Source organism: Lipotes vexillifer, unplaced genomic scaffold (genome assembly GCF_000442215.2).
Source record: "Lipotes vexillifer unplaced genomic scaffold, Lipotes_vexillifer_v1.1 scaffold515, whole genome shotgun sequence".
Lineage (NCBI taxonomy): Eukaryota > Metazoa > Chordata > Mammalia > Artiodactyla > Lipotidae > Lipotes > Lipotes vexillifer.
In genome coordinates, this window is record NW_006772017.1 from 1,570,251 (window position 1) to 1,592,184 (window position 21,934).

General features: G+C 44.8%; 1 protein-coding gene across 1 annotated transcript in view; it reads left to right on the plus strand.

Annotated features, from left to right (window-relative positions):
- Window positions 1-20,004, plus strand: part of FOXO3 (forkhead box O3) — a 119,710-nt gene extending 99,706 nt beyond the window's left edge. The window contains exons 3-4 of the mRNA XM_007447259.1: window positions 3,312-4,747; window positions 19,104-20,004. Of these exons, the coding sequence (XP_007447321.1) occupies window positions 3,312-4,712 (1,401 nt within the window). The 3' untranslated portion in view covers window positions 4,713-4,747; window positions 19,104-20,004. The remainder of the gene's footprint in view (window positions 1-3,311; window positions 4,748-19,103) is intronic.
- The last annotated feature ends 1,930 nt before the right edge of the window (window positions 20,005-21,934 follow it).

A 21,934-nucleotide genomic window follows, 5' to 3' on the forward strand; every position in this document is an offset into this window, starting at 1 on the left:
GATCCCGCATGCCGCGGAGCGGTTGGGCCCGTGAGCCATGGCCGCTGAGCCCGCGCGTCCGGGGCCTTGTGCTCCGCAACGGGAGAGTCCACGGCAGTGAGAGGCCCGCGTACCGGGAAAAAAAATAAATAAATAAAAACATTTTTAGGAAAGACCTACCAAATTATTACCCTTAACTATTTGACAAACAAAATTATAGTCATAGGATTGTGCCTTTGTATGCTTCTTCTTTCTTAAAAGTTTCTTTTTTTAGATGTCAGCACAGGTAGCACGATGACTTCTGTCTAATTTGGTGACAGACCTGGGAAAGGTTGCAGAGGAAGCATTGGAGTGGAGTTGGGAAAACAAGTTTCAGTTTTGGTTCTTATAGACACTAGCTGTGTGACCTTCTATAAGTTACTTAATTTCTCTCAGTCTGAGCCTTCATATATATGATGAGGGCACCAACTTTGCGGGTTTACTAGGAGGATTAGAGTCGAGGAATCTAAAACCCCTGGCCCAGTAACTGACGGTGCTGTAGTCAGGCAGGCTCTCATTCTTCCCTCTTGCAATTAGGGACCTGGGCCCTGACAGGCTGTGGTTCTGGTGCTCCGTGTGGGTATTCCAGCCCTTTTACCACAAACCCCTACAGAAGCTTAATTTCTCTCTCCAAATTCCTAACCAATGGTAGCTTGTAATTTTATAAAATTACACACATACATTGTTGGGGTTTAGAGTTGTAGAAATAGATGACCATTAGAAAATCCATAGAGAACATTTTGGAGGTCTCTAAAGTGTTTCATTTTCTTTCTTACTTGGTTTGGAATTGTGAGACTAAAAATGCATTAAAAAAAATCTCCAAATGCTTTTTAAAGGGTGGGGGGGGGGGGAACTGGGTACTTAATGATTGGTCATTGTTAATTCTGGGTGTTGGTATGAACTCTTTCCAAAATCTAGAGCAAAGGGGGCTGGCCAGGGGAGGGGTAATTCAGCTAGTGTCTACATTGCCCCCACAGAGCTTCAGGACCACCCTGTTTTTTCAATAAGAAGCTTGAGTTTAAGTTTTTAGTTAATGTATCTAGTTGTCTGAGTACTCAGTAATAGAACCACCTCGCACTTGCCTGCTTTTTGAACCCTGCAGAATGAGTTTTAAGAGCATGCTTCATATCTTTACTGAGAAGGTGTTTTACTTTTTAAAGAAATGTGATTTCTGAACCATTCATAGAGATGCCATTATTCTTTTAAAAACCATAAGAGTAAAAGGGAAGCAGGATATATAGTCTCATGGGCAACACTTGTCTCATCAGATACTCAGCACGTTGCCTGTTTTCTTCTCTCAAACGTGTCTTTGCGGCTGTCGTAGAAATGCCGAATTGTGACCTATGGTTGCTGATGCTCATTGCCCAGCCGGAGCTGCTGGGCATCCTTGCATGGGAACATGTACACGGGAAACACTGAGTATTTTGGGTTATTTACGTATGGTGAAATCCTGCTCACTTTCTATGTTTTAAAAACATTCTGGTAGAACACATGTATTTGTATCTTCTACATAAATACAGTTGGTGATTGCCAATTTTTTTTTAAACTACGGTAGCTTTTAGAATGGTTTGTATTTAATAGACAGCAGCAGGCAGTATCTTCTGTCTTTTTAACTTGCAGATAAAAACTCATCTGGCCTGCAGGTGCTATTCCAGGTGTGGCAAATACCATCAGCTCCTCTCTTTTACTGCACATGAGACATTTTCAGATTAGAATGAGCCCTCCCCAGGCGATGACCCTGTGCTTTATAATAGCAGTAAGAGTACCCTGACTTGGTAGCGTGACTGGCTCCTGAAGTATATTATCATATATCTTCCTTACGTCATCCCTATCAGGGAGGGACGGTTTGGATGTTATGGCTGTAGTGAAGAAGAACTGAAGCTGTTGCAGACAGATTAAACGATTTGCTCAGGTCACATGGTTGGTCGGTGGCAGAGATAGGACTGGATCTGGGTCACCCCTGTGAACTGGGCTGGTCTACCAAGCCAGGAGGATTCTTGCAAGATGGGTGCAGTTGTGAGGTTTTCGAGGATATTTTGCCCTTTTTCTTTTCTTTTTTTAAATAAACCTTTCAATATAGAATAGTTTTAGATTTGCAGAAAAGTTACAGACCTAGTACACAGAGTTCTTGATGTTGGGTATCCACGTCAGGTTCCCCCTGTTGTTAACATCCAATATTAGTTTGGTACATTTGTCACAAGTAATAAACCAATGTCGATACATTATTATTAACTAAGGTCTGTGCTTTATTCAGATTTCCTCAGTTTTTGCCTAATATCCGTTTTCTGTTCCAGCACCCCATCCAGGATACCACATTATATGTAGTCATCATGCTTCCTTAGGCTGCCTGTGGATCTACTGGACAGGCATTTTAAAATGTTCCTTATTTGGGGTTTGTCTGCAGTTTTTCTCATGACTAGACTGGCGTGATGGGTTTTGGAAGGGAGACCACTGAGGAAGGTGCTGTTTTCATCACATTATAGCGAGTGCCTGTTATCAGCCTGACTTTGCCCTGTTCGTGTTGATCACCTGGCTGAGATGTCAGGTTTTTCACTGTGAAGTTACTCTCTCCCACCTCCTCTTTCTATACTGTACTCTTCGGAAGGAAGTTATTGTGCTCAGACCACATTGCCTTGAGGAGGGAGTGTCTGTATAAATTACTTGGAATTTTTTTGAATGGGAAACTTGCCTACTTCTGTCGACTCAGCAAATCCTACTTTACCATTTTTTTCTTATGCTTGTGAGACAGGTGTGAAATTGTGGCAGGAGGGGATGGAGTCGTAGAAAGGATAGGTAACAATTCACACCAGTTCTGGGTTCATAGAAGTGGTTAAGAAAAGGTAGATGCTGCCTCTGTACTAGAGGAGGAGGGGACCAGAATAGAGTAAAATAGCCCCCTAAGTGATTAATTATCCTTAGAGAGCCAGGGAGATTTATTGCAAAGTGCAGGGAGAAATGGTGTGGTAATACATTATAAGTGTGAACTTCAGTATAAGAAGGTACAGTTACAGAAAGGACAATAAAACTTGGGAATTTAAGAAAAACAATGCCATTGAGCTCCTACATCCCCAGCATTTCCTGGATATGAAACCATCTCCCACCCTCTAAATATGGAGCTTGCCATTTTCAATACTGTCATTTAATAGCAAGCCAAGGAGGGTCATGCAAAGGCTTTTTTTTTTCCTTAGCCTCTGAGGTTGCTTTAAAAAATGAGTCTGATTAGTAACTGTTTCTTCTGAGTGCTCAGTTTGGACCATTCTGGCTCATCTGCATTGTCCCTTCTCTCTCTGCAGAACTCTATCCGGCACAACCTGTCGCTGCACAGTCGGTTCATGCGGGTTCAGAATGAGGGGACCGGCAAGAGCTCATGGTGGATCATCAACCCTGATGGGGGGAAGAGTGGGAAGGCGCCCCGGCGGCGGGCCGTCTCCATGGACAACAGCAACAAGTACACCAAGAGCCGGGGCCGTGCAGCCAAGAAGAAGGCAGCCCTGCAGACCGCCACCGAGTCAGCAGACGACAGTCCCTCCCAGCTCTCCAAGTGGCCCGGCAGCCCCACGTCTCGCAGCAGTGATGAGCTGGACGCATGGACCGACTTCCGCTCACGCACCAATTCCAATGCCAGCACAGTCAGTGGCCGCCTGTCCCCTATCCTAGCTAGCACTGAGTTGGACGACGTTCAGGATGATGACGCGCCACTCTCCCCCATGCTGTACAGCAGCTCGGCCAGCCTGTCCCCCTCCGTCAGCAAGCCGTGCACCGTGGAGCTGCCCCGGCTGACCGACATGGCGGGCACCATGAATCTGAACGACGGGCTGGCCGACAACCTCATGGACGACCTGCTGGACAACATCGCGCTCCCTGCGTCCCAGCCGTCGCCCCCCGGAGGGCTTATGCAGCGCAGCTCCAGCTTCCCATACACCACCAAGGGCTCCGGCCTGGGCTCCCCCACCAGCTCCTTCAGCAGCACGGTGTTTGGCCCCTCGTCTCTGAACTCCCTGCGTCAGTCTCCCATGCAGACCATCCAAGAGAACAAGCCAGCCACCTTCTCTTCCATGTCGCACTACGGCAACCAGACACTCCAGGACCTGCTCACGTCGGACTCACTCAGCCACAGCGATGTCATGATGACCCAGTCGGACCCCTTGATGTCTCAGGCCAGCACTGCTGTGTCCGCCCAGAACTCCCGCCGGAACGTGATGCTTCGCAGTGATCCAATGATGTCCTTTGCCGCCCAGCCTAACCAGGGGAGTTTGGTCAATCAGAACTTGCTCCACCACCAGCACCAAAACCAGGGCGCTCTCGGTGGCAGCCGTGCCTTGTCAAGTTCCGTCAGCAACATGGGCTTGAGCGATTCCAGCAGCCTCGGGTCAGCCAAACACCAGCAGCAGTCTCCTGTCAGCCAGTCTATGCAAACCCTCTCGGACTCTCTCTCAGGCTCCTCCTTGTACTCAGCTAGTGCGCACCTTCCCGTCATGGGCCATGAGAAGTTCCCCAGCGACTTGGACCTGGACATGTTCAATGGGAGCTTGGAATGTGACATGGAGTCCATTATCCGTAGCGAACTCATGGATGCTGATGGGTTGGATTTTAACTTTGATTCCCTCATCTCCACACAGAACGTTGTTGGTTTGAATGTGGGGAGCTTCACTGGTGCTAAGCAGGCCTCATCTCAGAGCTGGGTGCCAGGCTGAAGGCTCACTGAGGAAAGGGGAAGTGGGCAGAGCAGGTCAGTGCCCAGTGCTATGGCATAGTAATAACAGGGGCGGTGGGGGACAATGGCTTTCATTTACGTGGTGCACAGTAACCTGGCTCCCAACCAGTTCATTCTGAGTTGTACCAGCAAAACAAATAGGGCTGTCAGGTGCCCCTCCCCACAGTTTGCTGACAGCTCAGGAGTTTTTCTGCCAGTAAAAAGAATACACATTCAGAGGTTTCATTTTTCTTTGTATCCAGTCACCCTCGCTGACCTATGACACAGGTCCCCCTACTGGATGGATGGATGAGGATAGAAGGGATGGGAGGAAGGGGACCTTAGGCCACACAAACATCAAGGTTAAGGACGCAGCCAAAGGGCTTTCTTAGGCTCTCAGGTCCAGCACTGCCATTGTCCATCTTCGATGCTACGGTTTCTATATCTGTTTTATCCAGCAAAGTAACAATTTTTAGGTGCTTCTAATTTGACAGTAGACTGTGCTTTCTGGACTCTTTCATACAGGAGTATTTCCACCAGAAGCAAGATCTGTTAGATTCTTCACCATTAGTACTAAGCATCTTTATTAGCACTCAGCATCTAAGCATTTAAAAGAGCAAAAGGAATTAAACAGAAAACAGAAGTTTTTAATGTGAGAGAGCACTTACTCATGTGCTTCTTTTTCCCAACATATAAATGGTGTCAGGTTCCAAACGGTGACAAGAGTTGTGAATGGTGACAGAGATTTTTTAAATTGTGGCATTTTAATTCTGTTGGAACCAGAGAGATCATGCAACATGATGTGGCAACAAAAGAGAAGCATTTGACTGGAATCGGAAGTTGAGGGTTCAGTTCCACTTCTACTGCTTTCTGGTTGCTGTTGGGAGTGTGTCACTTAGCCTCTGAACCTCAATTTCCAGTCTTATAAAATGAGGATAATAGCCCCTGTTACTCCACAGGGTTATTGCAAGAATCAAATGCACTGAAGTGTGTGAACGTGCTTTGTAAAACTGCAGTTGGCTGAAGTATGTGCAGTGTTATTAGGTACACATACTGACTGACACATGAGTAAGCAGGGAGCCCAGAGAGGTTAAGTGGTCTGCCCAGGGTCACACAGCTGGACCCAGAATCCCTATTTCTGGAATGGCTTGAACCATAATCGTTCTTCCTAATTATCTCTAGATGGTAAAAATGAGAAGTGCTCTGAACCGGAGCCAGAATCAGTAGGTAACACACAAGCTTGCCCCAGAACTCTCCTCTTCAAGTGGTAAGATGAGCACTGGGGTCTTCTGCTATAACACATTTGTACCCCCAGACCCTCCCATGTTCAGGGGCTCTTTTTATGCCCCAGTTCCTTTTTTTTTTTTTTTTTTTTTTAATATCAGCAAGCTACTTACACTCTTCTTTATTAAGTGGTGTGAAAGAGAAATGGGATTCAAAGCCATAAAAAGCTGAGCCTTGTTTAACCCTCTGCCCTGGTGAAGGAATTATAAGGGTCTCCTGTGATGAGCTCATCCCGTTCATGGGTAGTTGTCGAAAGTGGAATGTCGAGAGTGTTGTGATGCTCAGCTTCTCCGCTTTCCCAGGCAGAAGCAGGTCCCTAATGGCACTCAGACATCTGTTTCGAGTCATTTAATAGCCCTTGAGACGGTAAAAAGACTGCAGCAGAAGCTAAGAAGGGTGACACACTTCCGTACTGCCAGAACTCGGACTGGTGGAGACTTGCCTTGAGAAATTTAGATATTTGGCTTTTAGAAGAACAGTTTGTCTTCCTTTAAGAAGAGGAATATGATTGTGGCTTCTGAAGACACAAGTAGGTTTTAATTTTGGTTTGGTTGTAAGGAATCCACTTTCTAGTTCATTGAGAAGAAAATGTGCTATCAATTTTTGTCTTATTTTTCACGTGTAGGTTTTCCTTTTAATTCATAGCAGACTTTTCTTGTGTGTGTGTGTGTAATTCTAAAAGGTGGTATAAAAATATTTTAAGGGAGGGCTTCCCTGGTGGCGCAGTGGTTGAGAGTCCACCTAACGATGCAGGGGACACGGGTTCGTGCCCCGGTCCAGGAAGATCCCACATGCCGCGGAGCGGCTGGGCCCGCGAGCCATGGCCGCTGAGCCTGCGCGTCTGGAGCCTGTGCTCCGCAACGGGAGAGCCCACAACAGTGAGAGGCCCGCGTACCACAAAAATATATATATATATATATTTTTTTAAGGGAGATTTAAATACTTATGTTTAAAAATATATATTTAGTGAATTATTATTTTGATAATAAGTAACTACTTTTAAGATTACATATTTTATTATTATGCCCTTTTGGAATCTTAGGGTCATTTAGTCACCTTTTTCTCAAAATATTTTGGGTGAAGTGTTTTTGAGGAGATATTTCTTAAGTAAAAAATATGAAAAGTCACCGAATTTTCCTGAAAGTAAACCAGCTCAGTATGACCAGAGCAAGAGAAAGAAACATCCTGAAGACCGTGAAGGGCTTTGAGGGAGCCTGGTTTCTGGCTTTAGGATTTCCATTTTGCTTTGGAATAAATTGCTCCACTATATAGCCAGGAGCATGTGTGGCCTAATGTATATTCTTACTTTTACAGTAAACTTGTGGCTATCGCTTTATTGAAGATTCTCCTGAATTCACAAAACAGGACTCGGGTCACAGTCTCAGAATTCACTTCTCCCTAATTAAGCACCTCAGCTTCCCAAGACTTGTTCTATAATGACTTTCTTGGTTTGACTTTTTTTTTTAAGCCAGTAGTTGTGGTATTCTCTAGACTCACTTCCTGCCTTGCTAACTGAAGGTCATGTGACCCCGAGTGGGCACCGGAGCAGTTCTGTCCAGTTGACAGACAGTCTTGCTGGAGAGCTGTGGTGAGATGCTTCTCTGGAGGGGTGGGTGTTTCACACATGTCATTCATTTTAGATGACGTGTGAAATCCTTTGACCTACAGGTCTATCTGGAAAAGGAAAGAATAACTGTACCTCTTTGTGAGTGCCAGCTACTGGGGTATGAAGGGCACTAGCTTCTCTCAGGCACTGGGGAAGCTTGGTGTGCATGTGTACAGATTGGCAGCAGGCATGGCTGTGAGCAAGTGTGGTGGTTTCAGGGCTGTGCCTCCAGTAAGCCCTCCTGAGATTGACACGTGTCTGTTCTCGCAGGAAAGCAACGTCAGTTTCACTGTAGTTTTGATGTCAGAAGATGCCTAAGTTCACATGCTTTTTCGTTCATCTTCATCTTTTGGCATTTGGAGACCCCATTAGGGAGCAGCCCATATTTAGTTGCGTTTTAAACAACTTTATGATAAGGATTGGAAAATACTAACTAGGAAAAGCCCAGGTGGAGAGGAGAGAGGTAGTTCTCTTCCTGTCTGTGCCACTGGCCACGTCACTGATGAATCTCTTAGAATAATAGGTTTCTCATCTGTCAAAAGAGGACAGAATCATAGAGTTGGTTTTTTTGTTTGTTTGGGGTTTTTTGTTTGTTTGTTTAACCAATAAGATTTATTTTGTTTTTTAAATTGAAGTGTAGTTGCCATACAATATAGTGATTCACAGTTTTTAAAGGTTATGCTCCACTTATAGTTATTATAAAATACTGGCTTTATTCCCTGTGTTGTACAACATATCCTTGTAGCTTATTTTATACCTAATAGTTTGTAACTCTTAATGCCCTACCTGCATCCGGCCCTTCCCCTCTTCCTTCTCCCCACTGGTAACCACTAGCTGTGAGTCTGCTTCTTTTCTATTATATTCACTAGTTGTTGTATTTTTTAGCAAAATCATAGAATTTTAAGGGTGCATAGTATGTATAATTTTAAACCTGAAACCTAACATTCTGTCTGTGAAATTGCCACCGTAAGGGATATGTGATGATATGGAACTGTAAAGGAACAGTGGTATACTAGTGTGGCAACAGCAGGTCCTGGTGTTGGAGGCCGTTGAGAATTTAAATTTAGGCTACTTCCAGAAAGGAACAAATCTTTGATACTTGTTGGACTGATGTTTAAATGCTGTGATTCCATTATGTCTTTAAATATTCATGTTGGGGGATAGGACTGATTCTAACCAAATACAGACAATATCATAGGCTACTCATGTGATGTTTTTTCTTGATGTACTGATAGATATTTCCATTAGGGAATATAACGTGCGGTGCGTACTGCGTGGAGAACGTACTCTGTTACTTGCACTTGTGAACTGTTGTCTAGTCTTTGGTCATAGTGTGCTAGCCGCAAGAATTCTGTACCTGCAGGGATCTTTACTCTTACTTTTTAAAAAACCCAAAGTCTGAACTGTCATTCATGGAGAGAATGGCTGTCTGGATCTTTCTAGTGTTGACAACAGTGAAAGAAAATTGACAAGAGCCCTGAAAAGACGTTTTCTGTGCAGAGGCTGGTACACTCCTTACATACACCCCTTTCCCTGGAAAGCAGTGACGTCCAGCACTAAGGCTGCTCTTCCTGGGTCTGTCGGGTTTTTAATGCGCCTTTGCTCACCACTGGCCAGCCTGCTAAGCATGGGGACAGAGCCTGAGTGACTGTTGCTCTTCATGCAGTAGCATTTATAGATGGCTTTCTGGCAGGTCTCTTTTGGCCACAGAGCTTGTGTGGAACATAAATAAGTAGAATGAAAATCACCAGAATTACTACTGGAACTTCGTGTACACTTTAAGCTCCCATTAAATGCTTCTTTTCAGAGTGTTCATAATGCTCAATATGCAACATCTTATCAATAATGTTTTCTGTAAGTAGAGTCTTCCCCCAGGGGCCTGCTTCTCATAGGCATACCTTTCTGTATAGAGATGGGAGAAGGGGGCTCGTTGGGACCTGCCTCTGTGCCATGGCCAGAGAGGTTGGCCTGTCAGAGGTCCCCCAGGGCCCTGGGGCAGGTAGAAGGATGTTTGTTCACTGCTTTCTCTTCCCGACTTGGAGACATGTGTCTTAATGCTGGATTTTCATTCCAAGATGGAGATTCCCCACCTTGCAAGAGACTTCACCCTGGTTTTCTTGGTATGTTCATTTAATTTGAAAATACTGCTTTCCCCCATCCTCCAAATTGTTTTGAAGTTTAAAATTTTAAAAACTAAAATGAATTAAAATTTTGTATTGTGAACTAGTGACAGACACTTCAGATATTTAGAGGTCCCATGGGTCGGTGTTTCTCAAAGTATTTCACAGAATACTCAATCCTCAGGATATTCATGGGTTTTAAGCGGAAAATAGATTCTGTGGTCAAATGTCTGAGGAGCGCCATGTTAAGTAAAGTTAAATAAGGTTGTTTCCTGCAGGACTTCTCAGAGCCTTAGAAGTTAGTGTATGTTATGAACCCCCTAGGATCGGATTGCAGTGTCTCCTAAGTTTATCTGACATCTCGAATCAAATCCTTCCTCTCCCGGGAACCATAGGACCAGTGTCCTAAGGAACCCCCTAAAGAAATCCTGAAAGAGGTCAGCAACCTCTTAAGAACTAGGGATTCTTTGCCCTTTTTCCTCTTGATTCTTACTGGAGCTTTTTGTACAACCTTGTCATACATCAAGTCTTTCTCAGCCACAGAGTGGGTTCTACTCTTGGATGAGCTAGCTGCCTGGCAAAATGGTAGGTCCCATGTTGGTAGAAGTGCTCAGGAAAAGTCTGAATTTATTAAACAAAATTTGTTTATTGAGTACCTGCAGTGTGCTGGGCACAGGGGATAGAGGAAGATAAAATAGGGTCTCACCCTCAACGTGTGCATGGCCTGGCTGGGGATGTGGTGCAGTGGTGGTGGTGACCATTGTCCCGGGGAAAAGACTGCTTTCCATGCAGGGGTGGAGCAAAGGACCCATGGGGCAGTGGCAACCTTGCATGCTTGGTTTTCTGGGGCAACCCTGCTTTTTCAGATGGTCTGTTCCGTTATCACGTGGTCTGTTCCACCTGTCTTTGGGGGATAAAAACATAGGCTCCATGCTGATAGGGCAGAGTTCAGACTAAATCCAGATGCTGGTTCATGTTAAAAGCCCTGCAGGAGACTTGCTTTTATGTTTGATTCCTAGAACTGGTTCATCATCACAGTTGAACGTGAGCCAGCCACCCACTCCAAGATCACTGTCCCTGGGGCTCTGCTCCGAGGGGAGATGTGGATTTAAAAAGCCTCCCCTGCAGCCCACCCCAAGTTAAATAATGTCTTTGTGGTACAGCAGAGGACCTATGAATCTGTAGCAGAAGGCTGCCATTTTTATGGCTATGTGTCATTGAGTCAAGCCACTCCATTTCTCTGAGTCTCAGTTTGCTTGTCTGTAAAATGGGGCTAAAACGAAAACCTACCCCACAGAGCTCTTGTAAGGACTATCTCTGATATGACCTAATGTCCTTTGTCAACTTTTTCAAAAGTTACTTAATGTTTATTGTTACTTAAAATGGTTCCAGAGGTTAATGCAGAATTAAAAGGAAAGCACCAAGCCAGTCTTACATTGTTGGCACAAAGAGCAATTACTTTCCTCAATAAACTAGAATCAATTAGGTTTCTTTTCATTAAAAAGGTATAGCAATTGCCTGTTGTGTGAAACCTTTGATGTCCCCTAGAAGTCCTGCCTGCCAATTTAGGGGTACCCAGGACAGGGGCTATATTTTCACTAATTAAAAAGGACCTTCTGCCACAGACGGATTGGGGAGGTTCATATATGGTACCCAGGGTGTTCCATTAATATCTTTAAAGGATTGCCTGAGAAATCCTAGCTGTCTGGCCTCCGCTTTCTTTCCTTAGGGAGACTGTCATATCCACTCTGTGCTGAGGGGGGAGCCTCGCCCTGCCCCATTTCTGCTTCCTCAGCGTGGAGCCTCTTCCTGTTGGGAGGGAGCCTGGAAATCTGATCTTCCCTCTCCACTGCCAGGCCACCGTGGCCACACAGAGAAATAAAAAGCTGCTCCAGTTCTCCTAGGACTTCTTGGGAGCAGAAAGATTGCCACACAGTGAATGGCAGGATGCTGGCAGTGGTCTGGCCATGGACCCCACCTCCCGAAGAGCTGGTGGTTTACCGCCCCCCGCCCCGCCGTCACTGGCTAACGTGACACAATTTGGGGTTCAGAAAATATGGTCACTGTATCTTTAAGATCTGCCAACTAAGTTCAGTGAAAACCCAGAGAAACTGGGCTGTTCTTCTCCAGGAGCTTTCCTCCCAGAGAAGCAAGACCAAGCCTGGAGGTGAAACATACCACCCAGGAGAGCTACTGCCCACTTGGTTGCAGGTGTTTTGTTTTGTTTCTGTTCCCAATAACAGATGTGAACCTTACTCTGTAATTCTAGACTTTCCTGTTTTTTAATAACCTCTTTTTTTGCTAAAGCCTATGACATTCATTTATTAAAGGATGAGAATTACTTAGTCATGAAGCCCTCAGGGCATCATTCCAGTGTTTCTAAGGATAAAACTTTAACTGCCAGTCCTGGTTTGATTGACGGTTTGCATATCAGGATGTTCTCTCTCTCTGTCTCCCTCCCTCCTTCTCCCGCTTCCCCTCCCCTTTCCTCTCTCCTCTGTCTTTCTCTCTGTTGAAAGACATCCGGACCATAAGATTTTTTTGTTTTAAGTATTCATGTCTGTGTGGAGTGTTCAGTTTGACTCCTTAGTGGAAATTAATGGCCAAGAAGAGGCCGGAAGTTCTGAGGTTGAATTTATAAATTAATTTCCACTGGGCTTCTATTTGTGTACATGCCACTGTAATTAATTGGAACTTCCATTGATCACTTGTGTCTTCAGAAATGATTGGAAAGCAATAGAGCCCAGCATAAGTAATCAGAAAATATGTGTTGACTGATAGACCTGTTAGAAGGTATCCCTTAGTTGGTAGTGTCCCTACCGCCTGAATGCACTCGCTGCCCAGCCCCGGTCAACTCAGGTTGTGCTGCTGGCTGAGGTCGGGGTTGGGGGTGGAGAGCCGAGGTGTAGCTCCCAGCACTTACCGCCAGGTGCTGGTCAGGCTGAGTGGGGAGAGGAGGGCCACCCACCATGTGAATCCACCTCACTCCTGGGTCTGCACTCCCACCGGACTGCCGCCCTCAGTACAGACGGGCCTCTGTCTCTGTCGATCTTGGAGCTACCCTTGAGACCCTCCTTTCTGTTCCTTCTTGGTTTCCTTCCTCTGTTGCACTGGTGTGGTTGCTGCCTCTTGGCTGCCATCTGTGTTACCTGCATGTCCTGGTCATACCTCACAGGTGGATGAGTAGTTTGGACTATTTGTGGAACTAAAATAGCTGATTTTGTGTTTTCGATTTCAGAATCACTTTTGGAAAATTTAGATTGTCTTCAAAACCCTGCATATCTAAAGCAGGAAAAAGAAGACTTTGGAGACCTCCCTCTTTTGTGCTTGGTAGCTGGACCCTTAGACGGGCTGGAGCATTACGGCCACACTTGCACTCAGTCCCAAGGGAGGTAGGGCATCCTAGCTCAAAGGGGTAGCTGTACACTCCCAATTGTCCCCATACCTCCTCTAGCCAGTAAATGCAGTGAGGAGTCACACGGGATGGGGCCACACCCAGTAAACATAAACATTGTGATATTCAGGTCATGGTTTATGGCTCTAAGTATTTCCTCCTGGAAATACTTATTTCCTCTAAGTATTTCCCTTGTGTTTCTAAATGGTGAATCACTTTAGCAGTGACAGCAATTTGAGGGAGTAGCATGACTCTTAATTCGGGGGGCTGGTAATAAAGAATGGGTTTGGTAGGATGGCAGAAGGTAAATTCTTTATTAAATCCTATTTAAAATTTTATTTTAAAAATGAAATTATTGGGATGTTAAAACTGTGCCTTGTATTGGTCCTTAGGAGGTTTCATCTTATAAGAAGTATGAGTTTTTTCTCATATTCTTCTCAATAGAAACTTCATCAGAAGCCATCCTCCTCCCAAAAGGGGATCATTAAAATTCTAGGTCTTGTCCCCTAAGCAGTAGGTACTGCTTGGATTCAAATGAGATTAACTCGTAGCAAATGCGAGTCTGTTTAAAATGCTTTGTGGAAGCTGTAAGGCTTAAAAGGGTGTTAAGCATTTGAATTGGCAGAGAGGAAGAGAGGGCTGTTCCAGGAGTTGGCTCATTCATTTATTCAGCCAACATTTATTGTGTGCCTCTCCTCTGTTTCAACTTTCCAGGCTACTTGGGACATCAAGAAAATGTGTCCCTGCTGGAATGTGCACTTATTGTGGGTAAATACCATGTCTAAGACAGTGCTCTTGAAATAGTAGATGCTCCGTAAGTGTTTGGTTTGATTTGAAGGCTTTGCTCTGCCCTCAATATATTGGGACTTCAATGTGTATGAAAAAGTAACCATTCTGGGCACTATGTGATGAGGTGCCAGGTAAGTGGCTTAGGAGTTTAGCAGAGGACAGCCTGGGGAGGGTGGGGCTGGAAGAGCCATCTGGATGTTTGGATAGGGAGAGCAAACCAGGCAAAGGCACTGAACCTGACCCATCGTATCAGCAGGAGTGGGTGTTAAAGCGTGTTAAGGACAGCGGAGCCAGACCCCCAGGACTCTGCCAGCCAGGGTTTTGGAGTATTATAATTAAGGCTAAGTAACCATGCATCCAGAAAGGATCCAAAAGCCCCTTAAAGTCTTTTGCCTTAAAAACAGTTCTTTGAAAGACTGTAATCCAGAACTTTGCAAGTTGTGCTGTGTGGTTTGAAAATCTAAGAACCTTAAGAAAATAGGAAATCTCTGCGACTTTGCTCTTGACAGTAAATTAATAAGTATCGTATTTCTGCTATTGCAGTCACCATATTTGACTCCGGATGCACAAAGAATATTGGTCACCATAATCTCTGCCCCAAAATAAAGACAGAGACAGGACATTCTTAAACTTGTATTAATCATCATTAATCCCTACAGTCTGAGCAGCAGGAAATCTGCGTCTCTGTGCAGGTCACTCCTGCTCTGTGTCCCTCAGCTGTGAAGTGCCAGGGTGGCAGCTTCTCTCCTCGTCCTGTGTTTATCAGCACAGCACACAGGCTGGCTGGAAGGGCAGTCCACACTAGATCCAGGTCCTGAAGCGTCCTGGAGGCGACAGCTCTTCAGTGGCCTGTCGCCAGCCTTCACGGACAGGCTTCAGCTGCCACCTTGAGAAGCCCAGGAATTACAGGAGGTAGCTGAAAGCAGTGCTTACACAGGTCACGCTTTTACACAAACTTAGCTTAAAAAAAAAAAAAAAAAAAAAAAAAAAAAGTCTAGCTGAGTGTCTTTCCAGTATCTTAGGTTTTACAAAAAAAAAAAAAAAAAAAAAAAAAAAGTCTAGCTGAGTGTCTTTCCAGTATCTTAGGTTTTACACAAACTAAGCTTTAAAAAAACAAAAAGTCTAGCTGAGTGTCTTTCCAGTATCTTCCTGAGTGTCACCTTTGCCATGAAAAGTTTATTTTAAGCTTCCCTGTAACATCCCACGTTCTCCATAAGTACTTACTTGCCCCTTAGAAAGCCTGTGAGCTGCCCTTCCTAGAAGCCTGATTTTCCTTTAGGGAGGCTCCTCAGCTGTGTACAAATTTGGCCAGAATTTCCATACTTGTTTTCTTTCCCCTCATAAACTATTCAGCTTCTAAAATGGCAATTTGACAGCATTTGCTAAAATGGATTTTTATAGAGCTGCACCTCCTAATTCCCCTTCTTGGGCAGTCTTGGAGGATGGCTCTGTTCGGCCAGCTTTGCAGGCAGAAGGCTGCATTTTAATCAGCAAGGCCCCTGCAGTCCCTGAACCCCAGGTTGGTTTTCATGCACTTCCCTAAGTCCTCACTATCGCCCATTCCAACCCAGAAGATTTTGAAAAATTAACCAAATTAAGCCAAAGTGTCGTGCCCATTAGGTGTTTCTTGAGCTGCTTTGTGTTTAGGCCATGAAGATGAGCTCCGAGGGAATTGCTTTCATTTTGGCTCTCCAACATTGGCCGTGGCTGCCTTACCCAAGCCCTGCAGAAATGCTGTTTTTCCTGGGGTGACACCAACAGAAGCTTTGGATGCTGGCAGTTGGTTGTGGCCTGTGATGGACTGGGTGTCCCTCAGACCCCTCTGGGGGGAAGTAGAGATGGTGGCAGGCAGGCATTTCTTTGCCCTCTACTCGGGTAGAAACATTCATACTCTGAAACCCACACCTGTTCTCTGAACTCCACCTGAAGTTTCCCTGTCAGATCAAGTGAATATCAATTCATTTCCTTTTCTATCCTAAACGTTCCATATTTAGTTCCCAGCTTGCCCCAGGGGTTGCAAGTTTGGCTTAAATTAAGTTTAAAGAGTGAGGAAAGTGATATTTCACTTTAATTTTGAGTTTCAGGCAGACTTTCCTCCAAAGATCTTTCAGTTTTAGCTAGGAAAGCAGTGGATAACCTGTATGGATTTGCAGATAGGAGAGTTTCATCCCTGTGGCTCTTTTTCCTTCCCTGTCATATTTGGTATTGGGGTCCTATTCCGTTCTTCTCTGCCAGGAAGATGAAAACACTGCTGAGAAATCCAGATTTGTCTCAGTGGAGTTGAGCTGTGGGAGGACAGCAGTAGGAACATTCATGTTTTATTCCCAGTTTAAAGTTGATGGGGGTTGTTACGTTTTGTGTACAGTTTCTTGGAGGTGTTGCCCTTTCTTAGAACATCATGTGAGTTAGTGGTGATAATTTGGCTTCCCCATTTCATTTTCCCTGCATCAACAGCCTGATTTCAAACTTAAGTGTTGGGCTGGGAGAGAGAGGGAAGAGATTTTTCTCCCTGTTAATGAAAGTCACTGATGGGACGGGACAGTGTTTGCCTATTTATTGTTAGTTGGCCCATTGCCTAGTAACTGTGAAGTGATAGCTGTAATTCCCATCAGCTGTAGGCTTCTTTTTCCTTCCAAAAATTTTGCTTAATCTGATGTGTTTTTAGACTCATAAGGGCATCAACATACACACGTAAACTTCACAGTTAACTAAAGCGTCTTACTTGAAAGAATGTCAGAGTGGTGAGAGCACCATTCAAAAGCAGGGAACTTGTATCCAAACTAAGTATCGTTAAATCCCATTACTTAATGTGCTCCCTCCATGTTTTTCAGTCCTTGATGGAGTCAGATGAACATGTGCAAACACTGAGCCATCAAAGAGAGGTTAAAAATCTAAGGCAGGTGAGGGGCCGCTTTCATTGTGACAATTTTTAATCGTAAGGTCTTCCTAGTGAATGGTGAATCTGGTGTTCCTCTTAGAAGGGTGATTGCATTTCCATTCTGTTTTCACAATATTTTACAAACAAACTGTTTGCCTTCTATCACAGAGAAACAAGTTGCCTTTCTGTCCTGTGGAGTGGGGGTTTCTCTGTTAATAACAATTTGTCCTTTGTGACAAATTTAAACCTCTAAACCTGGGCCTGGCGTCTCCCAGTTGAACTGCCAGGCACAGGCCGATTCCTGTGAGACCTCAGGGGAGCTCCAGGATGTAGTGCCGCAAGGGGCCCCAAGCCCATTCTGCAAAGAAGGAAAGAGTGACGATCAGTGCATTCCCTTCTTAATGATGAAGTTCCCTGAAGGTTCTGGACCTTTGGATGAGACACTGATGGTTGTTGCTATAGACTGCCCACTCTGGCCTCCTGCCCCTGGTTTCAGGGCCGGTGCCCTATTCTGCTTAGAACGATGCCACGTTGGGGGTTGTAGGTGCCCTCTGCCTTCTTCCCTCCTGTTCTGACCCGGCGCCAGCATTAGAGCAAGCTGCGTGCTCTGCCTCTGTACTTGGAGAATGAAGTGTGTCACCTTCCCAGCATGCACTGGTTTCTGTGGCTGAATAATTAACACCAGAGGGAACCGGGGGATGGGGTCTGGATTAGGTAATACTTTACACCTTCTCTCTTGGCACTGACAGTTAAGTCAGGATCAGGACTTGGGGACCATAGTCACCTGATGACTAATTGCCTGGTGATCTTAGGTTGTGGTTTATTAAGTGTTACTGTGAAGGAATGAACCAAATCCCCTCCCAAAGAACCTGTTTCTTCATGCCTCAGGGGTCCCAGGTAGAGTAGCTAGAATAGCACTGGCTCTGGCAGGTTAAATACCTCACAGATACTGAGATCTGATACCGTTTTATTACCTTTTCTCCATCTGAAATCAACAAGCCATTATTTTATAGTCTAGGACAATATTGTCTAGTATCATTACAAAGCAAAGAATACCTTCAAAAAAAGCCATCAGCCAGGGAAACGAAATACTTGGGGAAGGGGTGGGAAGAAGGGGCCTTTTCCCGTTTTACTGTCTCTACCTCTAATAAAACAACCTAAGTTCTTCTATTTGGAGCTATAGCAAGAGTAATTATGACCGTAGGTATGTAATATTACGAGTACCAAGTCCTGCTGTCTTTCTGAATATTGGTGGTGAGAGGTAAGATTGCCAAACAGTCCAGCCACAGAACAGAATTGTACACTTGTGAAACCTCCAGGTGAATTTAAGATAATATCTTTTTTAAAGGAGAGAGAAGCAGATGTACGTAACATGTGTGTGTGAGTGTGAGAGAGAGAGCTTATTGATGCATTTTTCATTACTTGTTCACCTTATCTGGTGAGAAGATCCTGAGGTTGCTTCCCTACCACTTTTCCATTTCTTGGCCTAGAGCCATTTATTTCCTACCATGACAGCTGACAGTGTCTCCATAAACAAAAGGTCTTGAGGCCTGTCATGTCAGTTCCTTTAGCTACATCTCTATGAGTATATATATATGAGAAAGCTTGCTCACAGCAACGAGGACCCAACACAGCCAAAAATAATATATATATATATTTTTTTTTTTTTAATTCTCTAACTTTTCGGGGCTCAGTGGTCACAAGAAGTCTGATAAGATTTATGTAAATTCAGATGCTTTGAGAGGATTTACCGTTTGAAGGTGGCTGAGTGCATAATAATAATACCAACAATAATAGTGTTGTCAATTTTTAAAGGGATGTTTTGTGGGAGGTTTTTTTGGGCCATATGTATGCGTGATATAATTGTTTTTCCTCTGCAGATTTTTAATATAAAAAGCAAATTCCTAGGACACCCCACTTAGAGATTACTTCTCCTTTTATAGTGAGGGAAGTCAAGATTACCCCAACCCAGCAGTGCAGACCAATGAAGCCTTTGTGGAAAGTGGCCATTTCCACTCCCCTGATGTTGGGATATCAATGGGAAGGGTGGTAAGCAAGGTCACTTAGTCCTCATAGCCGGGGGAGGGGGAACCAGAAGAGCATAGCTGGTCTGCTTGGGGTGACCAGCTCCCCTGGTTTTAGCATGCAAGTCTCGTGTCCCAGGAAGCCCCTCAATCCAAATATCTAGAGTAAAACCCCATCTGCACCCCTGGCCCAGAGGCAGGTGAGGGACTGGAGGCTGAGGAGATGTGACCTGGAGGGCCCACTGCTGCTGTTTGAATGTCCTTAACCGTCTCTGGTTTTCTTCTCTCCTCCTTTAGACCCTCAAACTGACACAAGACCTACAGAGAAAACCCTTTGCCAAATCTGCTCTCAGCAAGTGGACAGTGATACCGTTTACAGCTTAACACCTTTGTGAGCCCCTGCCGTTTCCTACCCCAGCAGAGACTGTTATCGGCCCCTTACCCTGGGTGAAGCACTTACCCTCGCACAGAACTCTCTCCATAAAGTATGCAAAACCTTCCTTGTATGGGGTGACAGCCACCTGCCAGCAAAGGACAGCACCCTGCCAGCACCACCCACCCTGTTCAGAGCACACCGTGAGCCCGTGGGCCATTCTGTGGTGTTTTAATATCGTGATGGTTTATGGGATGTTTTAAGTGTTGTTTTTGTGTTTGTTTTCCTTTGACTTTGAGTTTCTCACATGCATTAACTTGCAGTCTTTTTATGTTAAAATATTAACCATGCTTCCCCTGGCAAATTTAAAAACAGAAGGAAAATGTTTTACCAGCTACTGTGCTGGCTTTGGGTGTCACAAGCATTCAAGCCCGTAGAACTCCCCAAACTAACACATTACCTAAACTAGAGGGGGGTTTTCTTTCTTCTTTCGTTTGGTAGAAAACTATCCTTTTCTAAAAACTGAACAGTGGCACAAGTGTTTTTTGTGTGCACTGGTCCAGGACAGAGCCCTGCATTGGCAAACCTAACTCAGAACCAAACCACGTGCTTGGTTCTGAGTCAGGGTGGTCGGGGGATGAGACCCTGGCACCTGGTCTGCTGTTGCCAGATCAGTAGGGCCTGTGGTCTCCTGTCAGTATCCTCAGCTAACACAGTCAACAGTGATGGTATCTTGGTTGGAAATTAGAATTTTTCAAGGAAGAAATCAGCTCAGCTGTCTGCTCTTTGCCAAATGCCACTAACAGGTTTAGTTTTAAGGAGAAAAGAAAAGAAAAAAAAAAAAGTAGTGTTTTTCTTTTCAGAAGAAGTGAACTTACAGGTGAACATTAAGCCCGCAGTGAGAAATGTGTGGAAAGTACAAACCCGAGTCACTATTTTTCTAAATGTGCACCCTTGATTATTTTCAGTCTTGCTCTGTATAATCTGATCTAGTAGACGTGTATGAGTGACAAGCAATAGCATACAAACTGATTTCTTTTTAGTATAAATAAGCTTAGATTGTAATTGTACAAGTGTCACAATGGAAGTACAAGATAGGGCAGTTTTGACCTCCCCCCACACACTTTTCCTGCTTCTATGGATTTCATTTTTTTCTTTTCAAAAAGTTATGGTGCTGTATAGGTGCTTTCTGTTTAACCTGAAAAGTGTGATTATATTAGTTGCCCTCTTTGGTAGACAGAATAGTTGGGAACACCTTTGGTACATAGAAACTGGTGTAATGATGCTCTGATTAGCACAGCATATGCATACTTCTCCAAAGTGATATATGAAGACTCTTTTCGTTGCATAAAAAGCATTAGGCATAGAAATGTATAAATATATTTTATCATGTACAGTACAAAAATGGAACAGTCTGCATGGATGTTAGGGATACAGGCTAGTATTTCAGCACAGACCTCCCTGCATGAGTTCTCGCTGATGCTTGCACCGTGCAGTGGGCACTGATTCCCTTCCACCAACACAGACGTGCCACCCGACCCCCTGCACCCATCACCAGCCACCAGGGGCCCCTTTGTGCACCTTTGCTTCCTGATTCCTCTGGGGGTGATATTGGTGGTGATAACAGCTCCTAGCATAATGAACGTTCCATTTGGTGTTGCCACTTGTCTCTCCCGCCTCGCTTGGGCTGTCATGTTTGAGCGATGGCCCTGTTGATTTCACCCTGCTCCCTACTGAATCTGTAAATTGTTGTGCAGTTTGTGGTTATAGTAGACCTGTAGCATATCACCTTTTCTAAACTGCTACAAGTTTATAATCTTCATTTTGAAAGTAGGTATAATTTTTTAAAATATGTATTCTATTCATGTGGTCTGCTTGTCAGTGAGACAGACTTTTGCTTACTGTATTCTTTTGTAATAAAGCTAGCCACTTCCTTGATTTCTTTGGTAGTCTGCCGTACACAAGAACTGTCAAGTGTCAGCAAGAGAGGGCTGCCTCTCTGGGTCCCTAAGTGATGCAGCCCCCTGGGTGGAGACATGGTTCAGAGACAGTGGCAGCAGCTCAGGGAGGGGGCGGTGGGGGGGGGGAGCGGTGGGGGGGGGGTAGTGGGAGAGGAGAGGGGTGTATAGGGGAGAATCCGAGTGCTTCCAACACGAGGGCCCTGGGAACTTCTCTCCTGAGCTCGAAGAAACAAGAAAACTAACAAAATAGTTACTTGCCTTTGCAGTTTTATAGACGGTGGGAAATACTTTGGGAGTAAGAAAGGCAACCCTCCAATGTGTTTTGACTTTTAAAGTGTTGAATTCCTTTCAGACATGTGGCATCTCATTTATTCTTTTTTCCCCCCACCAACGTTTGTTAGATTTCAGGCAGAATGTTTTACAAAATGGCCTAGAACCGGATTCTAATTTAATCTAAAACAGCTGAGGGAGGGACAGAGAGGTATGAGAGCAGGATAGCCACAGAGCAGATCAGGAAAATGGAGAGGGAGGAGTGCTTGGAATTTTTTTCTTTTCCTTTTTTTTTTTTTTTTAAGTAAGTCAGCATCTACATGTAGAGTGTCGCGGACAGCTGAGATCAGGGCGAAGTCTAGCGCCACCATCAGTCCTAGGAAGGGTCAGGCAAGAATGGGATAGTTAAGCCTGTCCAGGATCACGGCAGGCCCACTCTCACCCTTGGCCGCCCACCCAGAGGTCAGGATCCCTTAGGCTAACTGAGTCCGAAGGCAGTCAGACAGGGCAGAGGTGCCACCTAA